This window comes from Pipra filicauda, unplaced genomic scaffold, assembly GCF_003945595.2.
Source record: "Pipra filicauda isolate LSUMZ 115617 unplaced genomic scaffold, ASM394559v2 scaffold82_size2718185_pilon, whole genome shotgun sequence".
Classification (NCBI taxonomy): Eukaryota; Metazoa; Chordata; class Aves; order Passeriformes; family Pipridae; genus Pipra; species Pipra filicauda.
The window spans coordinates 2,131,487-2,145,216 of NW_024105009.1; the positions used below are offsets into that span (position 1 = coordinate 2,131,487).

Sequence of the window (13,730 nt, forward strand, 5' to 3'; positions counted from 1 at the left end):
CAGATCCTTATTGACTGTAGCACATGTGAAAATAATGAACTTATTTATTCTCCAAATGGACAGTAGACCCCAAAGCTCCCAAGAAATAGCATTGTTTATGGATGTAATGTATGCAGTGACTTTTAAGGCCCTAGGTCTTACCTGACTGTAAAAAAAATAATGGTTCATTTCTGAAAGGGGCGAGGGCGAGTTTATCATCCACTAAAATGTTTATAAGATTGTGCAGTTAAGGAGGTCTCATCAGACCAGTTGTTTCTTTTTTCTTAAACAGAGCCTTTGTGGGATTTGGGAATAATGCAGTAAAAAGTTATGGTAGTAGATAATTAGATGGACCAACTAAAAGCAATATGAAAGGGGGCTGGTAGCACAAGGATTACAGAAGGTGTGTGGGCATTTTGACATCCAGAAAACATTATAGATCTGGTCTCAGCTACCTCAGTCTCATGATGATAATTAAGAAATGTGGGTGTAGAAAAGCTCTTTGCATGGTTTGGTTGGATTATTGCTGCAGTTCAAAACACAATTGACAGAGACACCCACATTGGACATGATTGCCCTTTGATGAGGCAGATACTGACTTTTTAAAGCTGACACAGTTAAAATTATGTCTAAAGTTTATGGGGCCACAAGCTTCACTCTAGACTCCATTATTATAACAAATGGTAAAATACAAGTCGAAGCAGTAAAAGAAAAAGGGAGAGGCATGCTGAGGAGGAAGGGACCCTGGCAGTGGGAAGGCTTCAGGTTTAACCCTTCTCTCATCTGTTTGGCAAGACTAGAAGCACATGGACAGTGTTCAGGGGGTTGGCTCTGTAAATGTGTCTTCTTTAAAGAAAGACAGGAGGGAAGACCAGCGAGTCTGGTTCCATTGATAACCCACAGAGTGTAAAGCTTGGTTCCTATACAGCTTGTGTGTTGTGTGGCACACCTTTCCAGCTCTTTTACTTCCAACAGAGATGTTACTGAACTCCCCTCTGAGCACTGAAAAAAGTAAAAAAATACCATAAATTAAAAAACAAAACAAAAAAAGCCAAAAAACAAACAAAACAAAACCCAAAACAAAACCCAAAAAAACAAACAAACAAAACCAAAAAACCAAACCCAAAAAGTTTGCAGTTTTTTTATATGTAGAATATGTTTTTAAGAAACACTTGTGAATGGGAAGAGAATGATGGAGGCTGTTTAGATGGTGATTGCTCGAGCCTAAGACAAGACTTAACGTACTCACTCTTGCAGCATATTCTTCTAATATTAGAGACACTAAACCTGTACAGCTATGGAAATGTCAAAGTATTGACTTCAGCCCTGATCATGCATTCAGGTTTCTTTATTCTTTTACATGTTACCTTGAAACATCAGCAATAGAAGGATGGTGGCCCACAGGTTGTTCTGTATCTGTCACTTAGCTCCCATTCAGATTTTCCCTGGGGAATCAGAAAAGGCCATACATTGTCAAGGCAGACAGAGCTGTGAAAATATTTGACATTTCAAAATTATCTTTTTTTTTTTTTCCAATATTTTCAACACAAACTCAGTTCTATATTGTTTTACAGAGTGTTCAAAGATGCTTTCAGTATTTCCCTCTAAAGCTATCATCAGTAGTCTGACAATGACATTTGATAAAATATTCAGATTCAAAGCAAAATAATATCATGAAAAGACAATGGATTTAATGGATTTCAGGGAAACAGGTGGTTAGCAAAGGGGGAAGGGGGGGGAAAGGCGGCTGATTTCTGACAGCAAATACCTTTGAAACCCAACCAACTCCACTGAGAATGGGATGCAGCAAGAGTCATGAGTAGAGGCCACGAGATGGGAGCTGCTTAGGTGTTAGTTGGTTCTGTCAAATACATGTTCACTCACATCTGCCAGAAGTTTATAAAACCATCTGAGAGGATATTTGGCTGAATTTTGTAAACAGATAGCTGATAAAATAGTATTGACCGTGTAAACAAAAAGCCTTAGCAGTTTTTAAATGAGGCTAAATCCAGGGTTTGAATTTTCCAGTGGATGACGATACATCTCAAATGTCCTTTACTTCTGTACATCTCTTACTGTAGCCTGAAGTGTGAAACCCCTTATTCTATTGCTGAAAACCTGTTGTATTAGGGAGCAAATAAAGAATAAAGTATCTATTGGTCAGAGTCATTCACAGGAGTGAATAATCTTACAGTATTTCCCATCCAAATCTCTTTCTGCGTCCCAAATTTGGTTTATTGACTAAGTTATTCTAAGTCCTTGCACCACACTCATCATTCATCATTGAACACCTTTCTAAGTGGCATGACTAATACCTGTCACACGTTTTGCTCTCATCCTCTTCTGAGGGAACAACTATTTAATTGTAGGATTTTTCCGTACTGGTTTGTTTGTTTGTTGGGTTGGTTCATTTGGTTGGGTTTTGTTCGGTTTGGGGCTTTTTGTTGTTGTGCATAAGTCTTTCACAAGGCTCTTGGTGGTGCAAGAGGTGAGAGTTTAATCATAGATTCACCTGTTCTCTTTCTCTGTGGCACTCACTCCTATATCAGCAGTCCGTCACTCTATCCACCACTTATTCCCCAGGCAGATCTGATTCTCGTGCTTTTTCCGCCCACCACCTGTTGTTTTCCTCTTCCCAAATCCTTCACCTAGAATCAGCTGCCCAACCGTGGTCATAGCCCAGGAGGCCCAGTGCTTTTCTCACCTCTTTTTTTGAGCTCCTTCCAAGACCCAAATGTCTCTGACTTCAGAGGGGCTTTTAATCCCCAGTCTACTGCCTTTGGCACCAAACAGTTATTTTTATCATCTACTTTCCCATCAAAGTTTTTCTGCAGCATTCCCTAAAGAAAATTCTGCTGGTTTTCAAATCTTAAGGAAACCAAAATATCTGACAAGAGGGCTAAGTCCTTAAAAAGGCAAACCTAGAAAGTTAGTTCAAAACGGCCAGAATTTCCTATTCATTTTCCATACGGATTTTCCAGACAAAGGATTTTTACATCAAAGGGTGTAAATTCAGACTAATGCAAGGCATACACTTCAGGCCAGAGGAAAAGACAAAGATGATGGACCTTTCCAAATTATTTTCTGTTGGGTCCATCAGCCTGTCCAAGAGCAACAGGGTAGGACCAAAGCCAGGTACTGACTCGCCTCCTCGACCACCAGAGGCCATTTCACCAGCAGCTGCTTGCATGTGGCAGCTGCCCGGGGCTCTGATCAGCAGCAGAACTTCCCTGCAGGGCTCCTGTGGGCTGCATGGACCCCCTGCCAGCGAGGAGGTGTGGGAGCACCAGGAGGTGACGGGCAAGCGGGAGTGATGGATAGTGCTGGAGACCTGGCAGGCCCAAGGCTGGCCCACGTTAGGGAAGCAGTGCTTGGATGGAAAAGAAATAGAGATGCATCTTGCCCAGTGTAGGGGAACACGGGATGAAAGGTCCATCTTCCTGGCAAGCTAGTTTAGCAATCCCTCAGCCGTCTGCAAGCGTGTCCTGCCTGGCTGTATCTGAAGCCTTGATGATGGAAGCTGTCCACTGACTTCTGAGTCCGTGCTTTCTGTGGGGTGTTAGTAAAGATTAATGGTTAGCTAAAAATCAATTGGCTAAATTTAGATGGAGGTCTAGTACCAGTTTGTCAAACAGACAATGAGAATGTGTTTTTCATCTGCTTGTCTTTCATTTGTATTAGCACTCAGGCTGAGCCTTTTTTCCTGAGTTTCTCTAAACCCATCAGTATGTGGAATTAGCACAGCGTTCATTCACTGCAAGGGTGAGGGCCTGACAAAAGCACAGCAAACCCAAATTGCAAAATAAACTATGTAGTCAGTTATGCTTCCCCAGCTCTGGTAGATGGTGAAATTTTCTGGCAGTTAACGGGGTCTAAATTAAGAAGCTAATCAGAAATAAGACTGAAAATTGTGTTGGTTCTTATTTACTTTCTTTTATCTTGATATGACTTCTTAAAAGAATATTTTTAACAGATCCTTTAAACATTTGTAGTAAGAAGCAATAGACAAAATGTCATAATTTCCATATGAAGGAGTTTCTCTCAGTGCAATTCCTATATAAAAAAGCCATTTTATCCTAATATGGTCTTAGAGCCTAAGTAACATATTCTGTCGCAATGACTTTTGCATCAAAACAATTTTTCTGTTTCATATCCAAGAAGAAATGTTGAATATTTAAATTCCATATCCTTTTTGATCTTAATTCCCATCACAGAAGAGCTCTTTAGGCCTCATCAATGTGCTCTAGGTGCAATATCAGAGTATATTTTTCATATTACGGGATCTAACCCAAATTAAGAAGCCAATGGGGTAGAAGCTATACATGCCTGGAAGGGAAAATGATTCTGCTCGAAGCACGTAGCAGGGTAAAGCATCAAACAGAAACGCAACAAAAATCTAAAATAAGGGTTTTAATGCCTTGCTGCAAAGTCCTTGCTGAAAATCTAGCACTCAGCTCCCTTCTGATTTAAAAACTTAGCATTCCTGCTGACTTGAGTGGTGTTTATGTTCAAATAAGTAAAGGCACCATGAGTACAACTGCAAGTTGCAATAAATTATAGCAGATTAAGCAGGCTAACTAATGATACAAAGAGGTGTTTAAAGCTACCACTCCCCTGTAAGCATTTACGTTTCAGATGTATAAACTACATGAAAAATAAACAGTGTCCAGAAAATAAATGTAGATAACGTTGTTTACGAATTTATACTCCAATGGCACGAGTCCTGAACCACCAAGAAAGGCCCCACTAAATGTCTTGCCAAAGCCAGGGGTGTATTTTACTTGAGTAGCCTTTGAGTTGTATCCAACCCTAAAAATAAAGGGGCTTTGAGCATGTCAAATGTGGGACTGCTTTCCTCCTGCTTAAGGTTATGTTCACACAGGTTTTGTGGTGGCGGCCGTGTCTCCACCGCTGAATGCTCCTGCCCCACCACCACACCTCAAGAGCCACCCCATCCTTGTGCAGGCTTGGGGCAGAGAAATCGATGCGTTTTCCCATTTGAGAAATGGTGTAGAACGTGAGGAAAGTTATTTTAAAATAGCTTAAAATTTGTATTGATTTTCTGAATCAATATTTCAGGATTTTTGAATTCCAGAGTAGCCGTACATCCGCCCTGTGTCTTGTTCCCATCTCTCTGCATCTATAAATGATAGTCTGAGCACGTCACGTGCTGCGGAGAGAGAACCAGCTACGCATCCAATTACCCCCATACCTTACTCGTGAGGAGGAAAATAATATTTTAATTGGAGTACTCAAAAATACAGCTAGACTGATACCAGCTACTATTTAAGGCAATTCTGCGATGCAAGTCAATGAAATAATTTCGTCTGGCCGGCGCAGAGGAATAAAGGCCCCTGTGCCATTCCCACTCCTTGGGGCTGGGTGCTACAGGGAAAGGAAAGAGGAAGTGGGGACGGCACCCTCTTTGTTGGCATCTTTTGCTGTGTATTAGCTCACACATGCCCCAGTGGTGTCTCTTGCTGCTGTCAGTGCTCACATGCCACCCGGGCGCTCCTCTGCCGTGGATAAACAGACCATCCCTTTTATCTGGACAAGTGAAAACTGCCGGACAGACACGTGGCTGCCTATTAATCTCCGAAGTGGAATGTAGTAACATTTACACACAACACGGTTCCAGTCATTAAATTACTGAAAGATTAACAATCCCGAGTGCTCAATAAACAGAAAAGGCACCGTGCAAACGAAACGTTCTAGTCAGGGGAAATTTTTGCTTTGACATGACTAATCCGGTACTTGTTTCTTGAGCTGCAAGTCACAGTAACTGGAGGAGGAGAACATAATGTGGTCTGGATTTCATTTTGAGGACTATCTTTAATTTTTACTGCTGCGCTGATAATTTTAGTTTGCAATTAACAAAAATATCTACCATTCCTCGAATACTTCTCTCTTTAATGCTTTAGGTGGTTAACATAGAAAATGTTTTGAACTCCAGGGTTGTTTCTTAGGTGAAATAGCTTGATACCCTATTTAAAGAAGAAATACCCTGAATTCATCTTTAAACACATCAGCTTGTTAAAAGTATTGACGTGGCTGTGCTTTAAAGAGGGACTGAGCCAAAGCACCTTAACCTCTTTGGGAAGATGTAGACAACTAAGGGCAGCGTAAAATGCCTTAATATGAAAGTCGTGCAGGGCAGTAGAGCCAGAAGAACTATTTAATGTTTACACATGCTTTTCATTCCCAAGGATCTCCGCGTGCCCAAGGAGGATCCCTCCCTCCAGCTCCTGGCCAGAGCAGGGTCCTGTGGGTGGTGGGCACCCCAGAACAGCTACCAGCCCCCAGCACCCAACACCATCCATCCTCCACCTCCCCTCCCCGACTGTTTGCTTTAGATCTCTTATCACCCATCACCCCCCCCCGGGCAATATCGCTGAGCTGCCGCACCTGGCGAATGGAGCGCTTGAGCTTGATGTCTGAGGAGATTTTAGTTGCCTAAAGAGAAATAAACTGCAGAAGAGCATTCACAGGGCTGTAGACCTGGGATTTGGGGGCTTGCTTAGTTTTAGTACATACCCAAAATATGCTCTCCACAGTTATGCACTAAAGAGGGTTTGGTAAGGCATATACCTACTCCGACAAGCTGCCTGTCTAAGTTTATGAACCCTCTGGAATCTGATCCCTTTAAATATTAAAAATAATCCACTGTATTGCATCTAATTGAAACCCACAGAATACTTAGAGGAAAGGAGAGATGAGTCAATCCCAACACCTTTCACCCACAAGTGCACCAACAGTTTTCTGATCTTCTTTAATCATAGAGCTCCAATGGCCTGATTCGTCACAGGAGTGCATCTCCAGCCATCTAATCTTTCCACACTCGGCTCAGGTTTCCCCCATCCCAAGGAATCACACACAACGTCTTTGGAGAAGAGGGGATTTTCTTTTTCCCTTCCCATGTCTGCAGCTTCCTCAGAGTCTGCATTTTTGTTGTTGTTCCGTGCCCTCTTTGCTGCCTGCTGCAGTGGAGCCATGGCTGGGCTGTTAGCAGGAAGGTCAGGGGTGGGTGGGGAAGGGCTCAGGCACCGTTCGCCAGACACCCAGTACACTGGATACTCTCAGACACAACCCAGATACTTTGCTCTTTGCTCAGGTACTGGGTTATTAAACATGCCTCCAAAACAACAGCAGTAAGGCAGAGACACTCAGGAGATGAAGAGCCAGTTTTAGTGAGTGCTAAAGCGTCAGGGCATGATAAACCCAACTCTTAATGTTGCCGCTGGGTTGTGTTCATTCTCTTCTTAATTTTTTTCCCTGTTTTCACCTTTTTGACTGTGCCACCATCCTCGACAGCTGCCCTCTACCCCTCAGTGTGGGGCCAGCCTAGCACAGCTCAACGCTGGCCACAGGACCAGGTGGTCAGGACGAAGGGTGAATTGTCCTCCTGGCTTCTCCCAGCCCTTCTGCGCAGGGAAGAGGGATTTCGTATGTGGTTTAGGACTCCCGCTGTCCAAGCAGTGCATGGAGTTCATGCAAAACCCCAAAAGGGAAGCCTAGAGGCTGGGATGGGGAGGATTTTCTTTGTGTGGGTGTGGGTGTGTGTGCGCATCGTTCGATGCATGTGGTAATTGTCACAGATGACACATATATTCCGTTTCTATGACACTTGATGCCAATAGAGACAACTATATGAGCAGTGGCCAGGAACAAACCCAGAAGGGGCGTGCTCAGCTAACAAGTATGTTCATGAGCAGCTTAATAAATTTATGTATAATAGACACATGTATTTCCTCGTTTGCAAAAAACTAATCTGCACCTACCACAGAGCTGTCAGAGAGGCAGTTTCGTGCTCATAAAGCATGCTAAAATCCCTGACTAGAAGGCATGGAACAAGATCCAGGGTACAGATCCCACCATGTGATGGAAAGCTGGCATACCTCTAGCAGACATGAGAAGAGACCAATTATTTTAATTCTTTGTTAGAGTTTTAAAATCACTTTTGCTGTAGCTGCAGGGTGACGATTCTGAGCTATTAGGTGGTATTTTCTTGAGGAAAAATGTTGTGGTTGTGCTGCCTGTGATTGAAAGGGTAGGTTTCCCTGCTTTATCCTGTGCACATGCAGCCTACAAACTATGTCTAATGAAAGATCTTTGGATTTGTATTCTTGTCTTCGCTGTTTCACATAATACTTTCCCTGCTAAAATGAGGCTGAAAGGCCTCTTGACAGATGTTGTTCACTGAAAGCGAAATTAAGCTCGAAATTAAGAGCAAGTACCCTGTGCTATTTAAGGCACAGAGTATACTCCAGTAACCAAGCAAGCTGCTTGCAGACCAGAAACACGGCAACTCTTTGCAAGCCGGACATGAGGTTGTGAGATCCAGTGCCACCAACCCCAGGGCGTTATCACACAACACTGGTGCCCAGGAGAGCCTGTGACTGTAGCTTGGCCACCCCCTGGGTGCAAGGGGTGGGCTGGGGAACTGATCACCACCATCCTTCTCTCGTCATCTCAGTCACAGCCTGTATGGTTACAAAGATTGTACAAATTTGAGCAGAATTTGGGTTTGGTCCTCAGAGATGCTGAGGGTTTTCTAGTGTCACTGATGTTAACGTGGAGCATGAGGGGCTCTCTTGTGTGTGCTGTGATTCCTGAATCATCAGAGAGTGGCATCACAGCCCAGTCATCTTCTTATAAATGCACCATGCCTGCAACTCCCAGTTGTGTACATAATCCATTGCAATTTTTAGCGTTAGTTGAGTTGGAAAAGTTTATTTCCATGAACTTTCCAGCCCTTTAATGTGAAAAAATAGCAAATAAAGGTAACTAGGAAACATGAATAAATATAATTAAACTTAAAATGCTTGTAATGATATAAGAACTGACCTCAGCCAATTAAAATTTTTAATAGAAAAAAACCTTCTAGCGTCAAAACCCGAGTACATCAACAGCATTGTCCCTTCTGTAATCAGGATTAGTTTATATTTCCTGATAGCTGAGTGAGGAGCAGTCCAAATTGTAGCTTCTTGACCTTTTTCTCATTCAAAAACAGGTCAAGATACTACGTGAATAAAATGGGAGTGTAAAGACACATTTGGGGGGGGAGACTGAATCACCAGTTACCTATCGACTAACTATGGACCTTTTAAGAATGTTACTCTTTTCAAGTATTGACTTTTTTTATTGCTTCTCTTACAATTACAATGGGGGAATTTAAGAGCCCCACAAACTACTTTATCATATAATTAGTTTATCAGTAAATTTGGACCTTGTACATCAATCACTATAATGCATAACCTCCACTGAGACAGAAACCAGATGTGCGTGCTTCTGCTTTCTTCTTTATGGTATCTACAGCATCATTAGTGCCTATGCTGCAGTTTAAATTGAATTCAGCAAAAAGCAATGATCTTACCCTCCTGCAAGCAATCCGATATTACTGCAGGGATAAATCAACATTATGTTGATTGACAACTCATGCTCTTTCCCTGTTGCTGTATGGAAAAGGGTGAAGTGTGATTTTTGTATACAAAAATAATAATTTTCATAAGTCAGGTACAGAAAAAACCACTAGGTTTACACAAGTAAATGCTGTAAGGTGGGCCTATTGGGACAATAACACCAAGAGGCTCCATACACTGAATTATCTGAAATCACTGGAAAAGGGCCTGGCCTGCCCATTTCTTCCTCATGCAGCCTGTGGTGTGACTTTCCTTTCGAGTGCCACTCACTTCTGACATCTGTACAATCCAAATGGGAAAAACATAGCTGCTCTTGAGACAGGCTGAAGACATCTCTGTCAGACACGACAAGAGAGAACTCTTTCTGGGGCTACCAAGTAAACATCAGGCTGTCTGATCTTTGCATCCTGTGTATCCCACAAATTTCCATGGTGAGGGTTTATGTAACCTCCACATTTATAGTACATCTTATGGACAAAGGAGTGGAGCTCCAACCAGGGCAGTGTCTCCATGTGATGACTATCAGTTGCTTCACAAACTAATACTTTGTAGGCCAAATTTTCTGGGATTCATTCATTCATTCATAAAAAATTCTCCTTGAAGTCGGGGTCCGATTGAAACATATGAAGCCCAGCCTGCATGTGCATTAAAAATCCAAACAGGTAATTATTTACACTACTTTTTTCATTTTCTCAGTAATCAAGCACTGGCTGGTAATAATCCCCAAAGGGCTGATTATACCAGCAAGATACAGCAGCTCTCTGACCACACCTCTTCCCCGGAAAAATCCGTACACCGGCGCAAAAGGCAGCATGTTTGTAGCAGAGCAAAATTGGAATTTCATGGTTGCCTGGAATTAATGGTTCTCACGTTCTTAGCAGAGCTGAGCTGAAAGCGCGTTCCACAGAGTGAGGACTTGTCAGGCGGTCCGTAACACACTTCCTTTCCAAAATTAAAAACTTGTTTTGATTGCAAGCAGACTTTTTCAGAGTATATGCCTTCTCCTTCGCTCCTGAGAACAGGCCAGAAGATGCTTAAGTGTTTCTAAAGCATGATATTCGCTGCTGCTCATCTGCATGTCTAGTGTACCAGGAGAAGAGTCCTTCCTCCAGGAATAACACATGTGTAATGTATTACATTACAGCTGATTAAAGTAGCCTCTGCTGCTGCTGTTAAACTTGACTGGTGGATCATCCAAATATCTGCAGGCATCGTCTTATGAACACAGAATATTGAAATTGTGCTCTTATCACTGTACAAAAAGGCTGCTGAAAACATGCTGCCTTGGTGAAATCAGGCACCCACACTAATACAGTCACACCTGGAAAGCGGAATGGTATTGTGGAGAGAAGTCTAAAACAGGTAAATAAAATGCACATGTCAACTTAGCAAGTGCCAGTTACAATACCATGTTTGAAATAGGTCTCGAACATCCACACGACATTATCACTGAGAGATACAAGGTTTTGTCAGTGTATTAGAGTGGGAAAAGGAATGGTTGATGCATTCCTAATGGCAGAATTTTAATAATACAGAAATAGCAGAACAGGACTTGGCCTGAAGAGCTACCTCTATTAGTGACTATCAGCCAGCAAGGGCTGAGTGTGATTCCTCAGGCCCAGGCTGTTAGTGAGGACTTACTTTGAAAATTTGTCTCCTTTCTTGTAAATTGAGTAGATTTTGACTGGAAAACACCGAGGCTAAAGAGGTAGAACTGTCTTCTAGCTCAGTGACACTTTTAGTTCAAACACGTGAAACCAAACCCCCAAGTGCAAGAAGGATGGTAATGTGGTACTTAAACACGATTTTTAGAGAAGCTCTTAAAGCTGCAAGGGTTATTAACTACCAGGAATCTTTCCCTTAATATATATTAAAAGCTGGTTTATATGGAAAGTGTTAGGTGTACTTGAATTTCAAACGCCTTGGTTATTTTATTACTTTACCAATCTAATCGATGCAGGTGTTTCATAGCAAAAGCACACAAGCAGTCAGGCTGTCTGAGGGCAGCAATGAGTTTCACACATTTCTCCTGGTATAAATAAATGGCCAGAAGTGTGCTGGAGTGACTGGGCCTTTGGCATTAATTGCAATTAGATGGCAGTCAGGCTTCAGGTGCAAAAACATACGTGTCTTAACCGATTCATAAAGGAGTTGGGATATCTTCTTCTGAAAATCAACTGCTTCCAATTTTACCAGTGAGGGGACAGGGAAGGTCAGAGGTGGGGCCACCACAGCCCAAGCCGGGCAGGGGGTGCAGTCAGTGCCTGTCCCACGGCTGGCTGTGCCGTGGGATGTGGCACAAGGCACTGTGCCCCGCCAGCCACATGCGTGCGCTCCCACTCGCCGCAGCCAGCCCAGCCAGCGATCGTGCCATCTCTCTGTCTTTACCAAGATCAAATGGAGCTACTCAATCAGGGGATGCCATTATTGCCTCCACCATGCAATTTCCACTATCAATAATTTACTGTATGTGCTGCACGGGCAGAAGGGGGAAACGGCCAGACAGATTTTTGACAGGGGGTACGGAATCCCCCCCGCGGACGGCGGGGCAGAGCCGAGCAGGGCGTTTCGCCCGAGATCCACGAGCTCCGCGCCCGCTCCTGTCTCCGCCGGCGGGCGCTGGCGCGACGGGCGGCCCCGCTGTCGGTGTCGTTCCCGGCCCATCCCGGTGCCGGTGCCGGTCCGGGCAGAGCCGCCTCGGGGCCGCCGGGAGTTGAGCGCCCGCTGCGCGCCTGCAGAAAGTCACCGGTGTAACGTTACCTGGGGCGCTCATTAATAAGCAATGCCTGTTATTATCTTGATTGCATTCTTAATAGGCGAACTACGGAGAGGTCAGCGCGGGAGCGATATTTAAATGGATCGGGCTTGCTTAATACCCGGCGGAGTAAACCAATATCCCGCCGCTGGCGGGCGAACAGACACCCCCCCGCCCCGCTCGGGGGGCGCCGGGGGAGCGGAGGGGAGCGGAGGGGAGCGGAGCGGGGCCGGGCGGGCGGGGCGGGGGCGGTGGCGGGGCCGGGAGGCGGCGCGGAGGCTCTAAGCGGGGCAGCGCGGTGCCTGCGGCCGCCGCAGCCGCTGGCCGGGGGCGAAGCCGCTCGGCGAGGAGGAGGCGGCGGGGCTGGGCCGGGAGGCTCCGGTTGGGCGGCGGGAGTGGGGGATCTGGCTCCGCTGCCCTCCCGCCCCTCATAAAGCTTTGATGAGACACTTGAGACGCCGCCTGTGTTGCCGAGGCGGCGGGAGGTGGCCGGTGGGACTGGGCGCCCGGGAGAGGATGTGACTTCCCGGAGGGGACCCGGACAGGCTTTGTGTGGACGACAAGGTACGCGGCGCCCCGCCAGGAAACTTGGAGGGGCCGGGGCTCGGGGGGTGCGGGTGACTGCGGGGCCGGGCGGGCGCTGGCCGGGGAGACGCGTCGGGGAGCGGGAAGGGCGCGGGGGGTGGGGGGTGCCCGGGGCAGCCCCGACCCCTTTGTTCCCGCACCTGCCGGCCCGGCGGGGCCGTTCCCGGGGCCGTTCCCGGGGCCGTTCCCGGGGCCGTTCCCGGGGCCGTTCCCGGCCGGGCGCGCGCTGCGGGCGGCGCGCGGGACCCGCTGGCGCTTCCCCGACGGCGGCGCGAGAGCCCCGCGCGGGGCGCGGCGCGCGGCCCTGGGGCGGCGGGGGGCGCCCCCTGGCGGCGGGCGCGCGGCGGGGCCCCGGCCCCCTCCTCGCTCCCTCCTTCCTTCCCTCCTTCCCTCCGTCCCTCGCTCCCTCCTTCCCTCCGCCCGCGGCGGGAGCGGCGGCGGGGCACGGCCCGGCCCGGCCGCGGAGGAGCCGGGCTGCGGGCAGGGCCGGGTCCGGGCGCCGCCCCGGCGCTGGCGGGCGAGGTGCCGTCAGGGAGGGGCGCGATGCACTTGTTGAAGCTGGACCGTCGCTGGAATGTGAAGCACGCCGGGCACCCTCACCGGGCTCCGGTGCCATGGGCGCCTTGTCCTCTGCCTCTCCCGCTTCCCCCGTCCGCTGGGCGCGGGAAGCCCGCGGGGAGGGAAGGAAGGAAGGAAGGGCAGGCGGCGCAGGGCGGGAGCCCGGCGGCCTGAGCGGCTGGAGGTGCCCGGGAAGGGGAGCGGCGGGGCCGGACGCGCCGGCTGTGGATTCATATCGGGGTGTCAGACACTCCTTCAGCCAGAAGGAAACGGGTTAAATGGTAAATTTGGTTGGCGAATGTGTAATTAATACTTTGGAAACCTCGTGCTGTCCCGGTGATTTTTTTTTACTAGAATTAAAAGCGTGAGGTGTTACAGCTGTGAGCCGCGCTGGCTTTGCTTGTTTATTTTTAAGAGGTGCTGTTGGTGTCTTG

General features: G+C 46.7%; 1 protein-coding gene across 5 annotated transcripts in view; it reads left to right on the plus strand.

Moving 5' to 3' along the window:
* The window catches only part of BDNF (brain derived neurotrophic factor), a 41,274-nt gene that overhangs the window by 6,624 nt on the left and 20,920 nt on the right, over positions 1 to 13,730 (plus strand). Inside the window, exon 1 of one of the 5 annotated variants that reach the window (XM_027735733.2) lies at positions 12,099 to 12,229. The exons of 2 other annotated variants lie outside the window; for them this stretch is intronic. Coding sequence is in view for 1 of the 3 variants with exons in the window: in XM_027735730.2 (XP_027591531.1) it covers positions 13,575 to 13,577 (3 nt within the window). In the remaining 2 variants the exon portion in view is untranslated. Of the gene's footprint in view, positions 1 to 12,098; positions 12,230 to 12,511; positions 12,718 to 13,177; positions 13,578 to 13,730 lie in introns of those variants that run through there. 2 more of the 5 variants (XM_027735731.2, XM_027735730.2) reach the window with 2 other exon arrangements.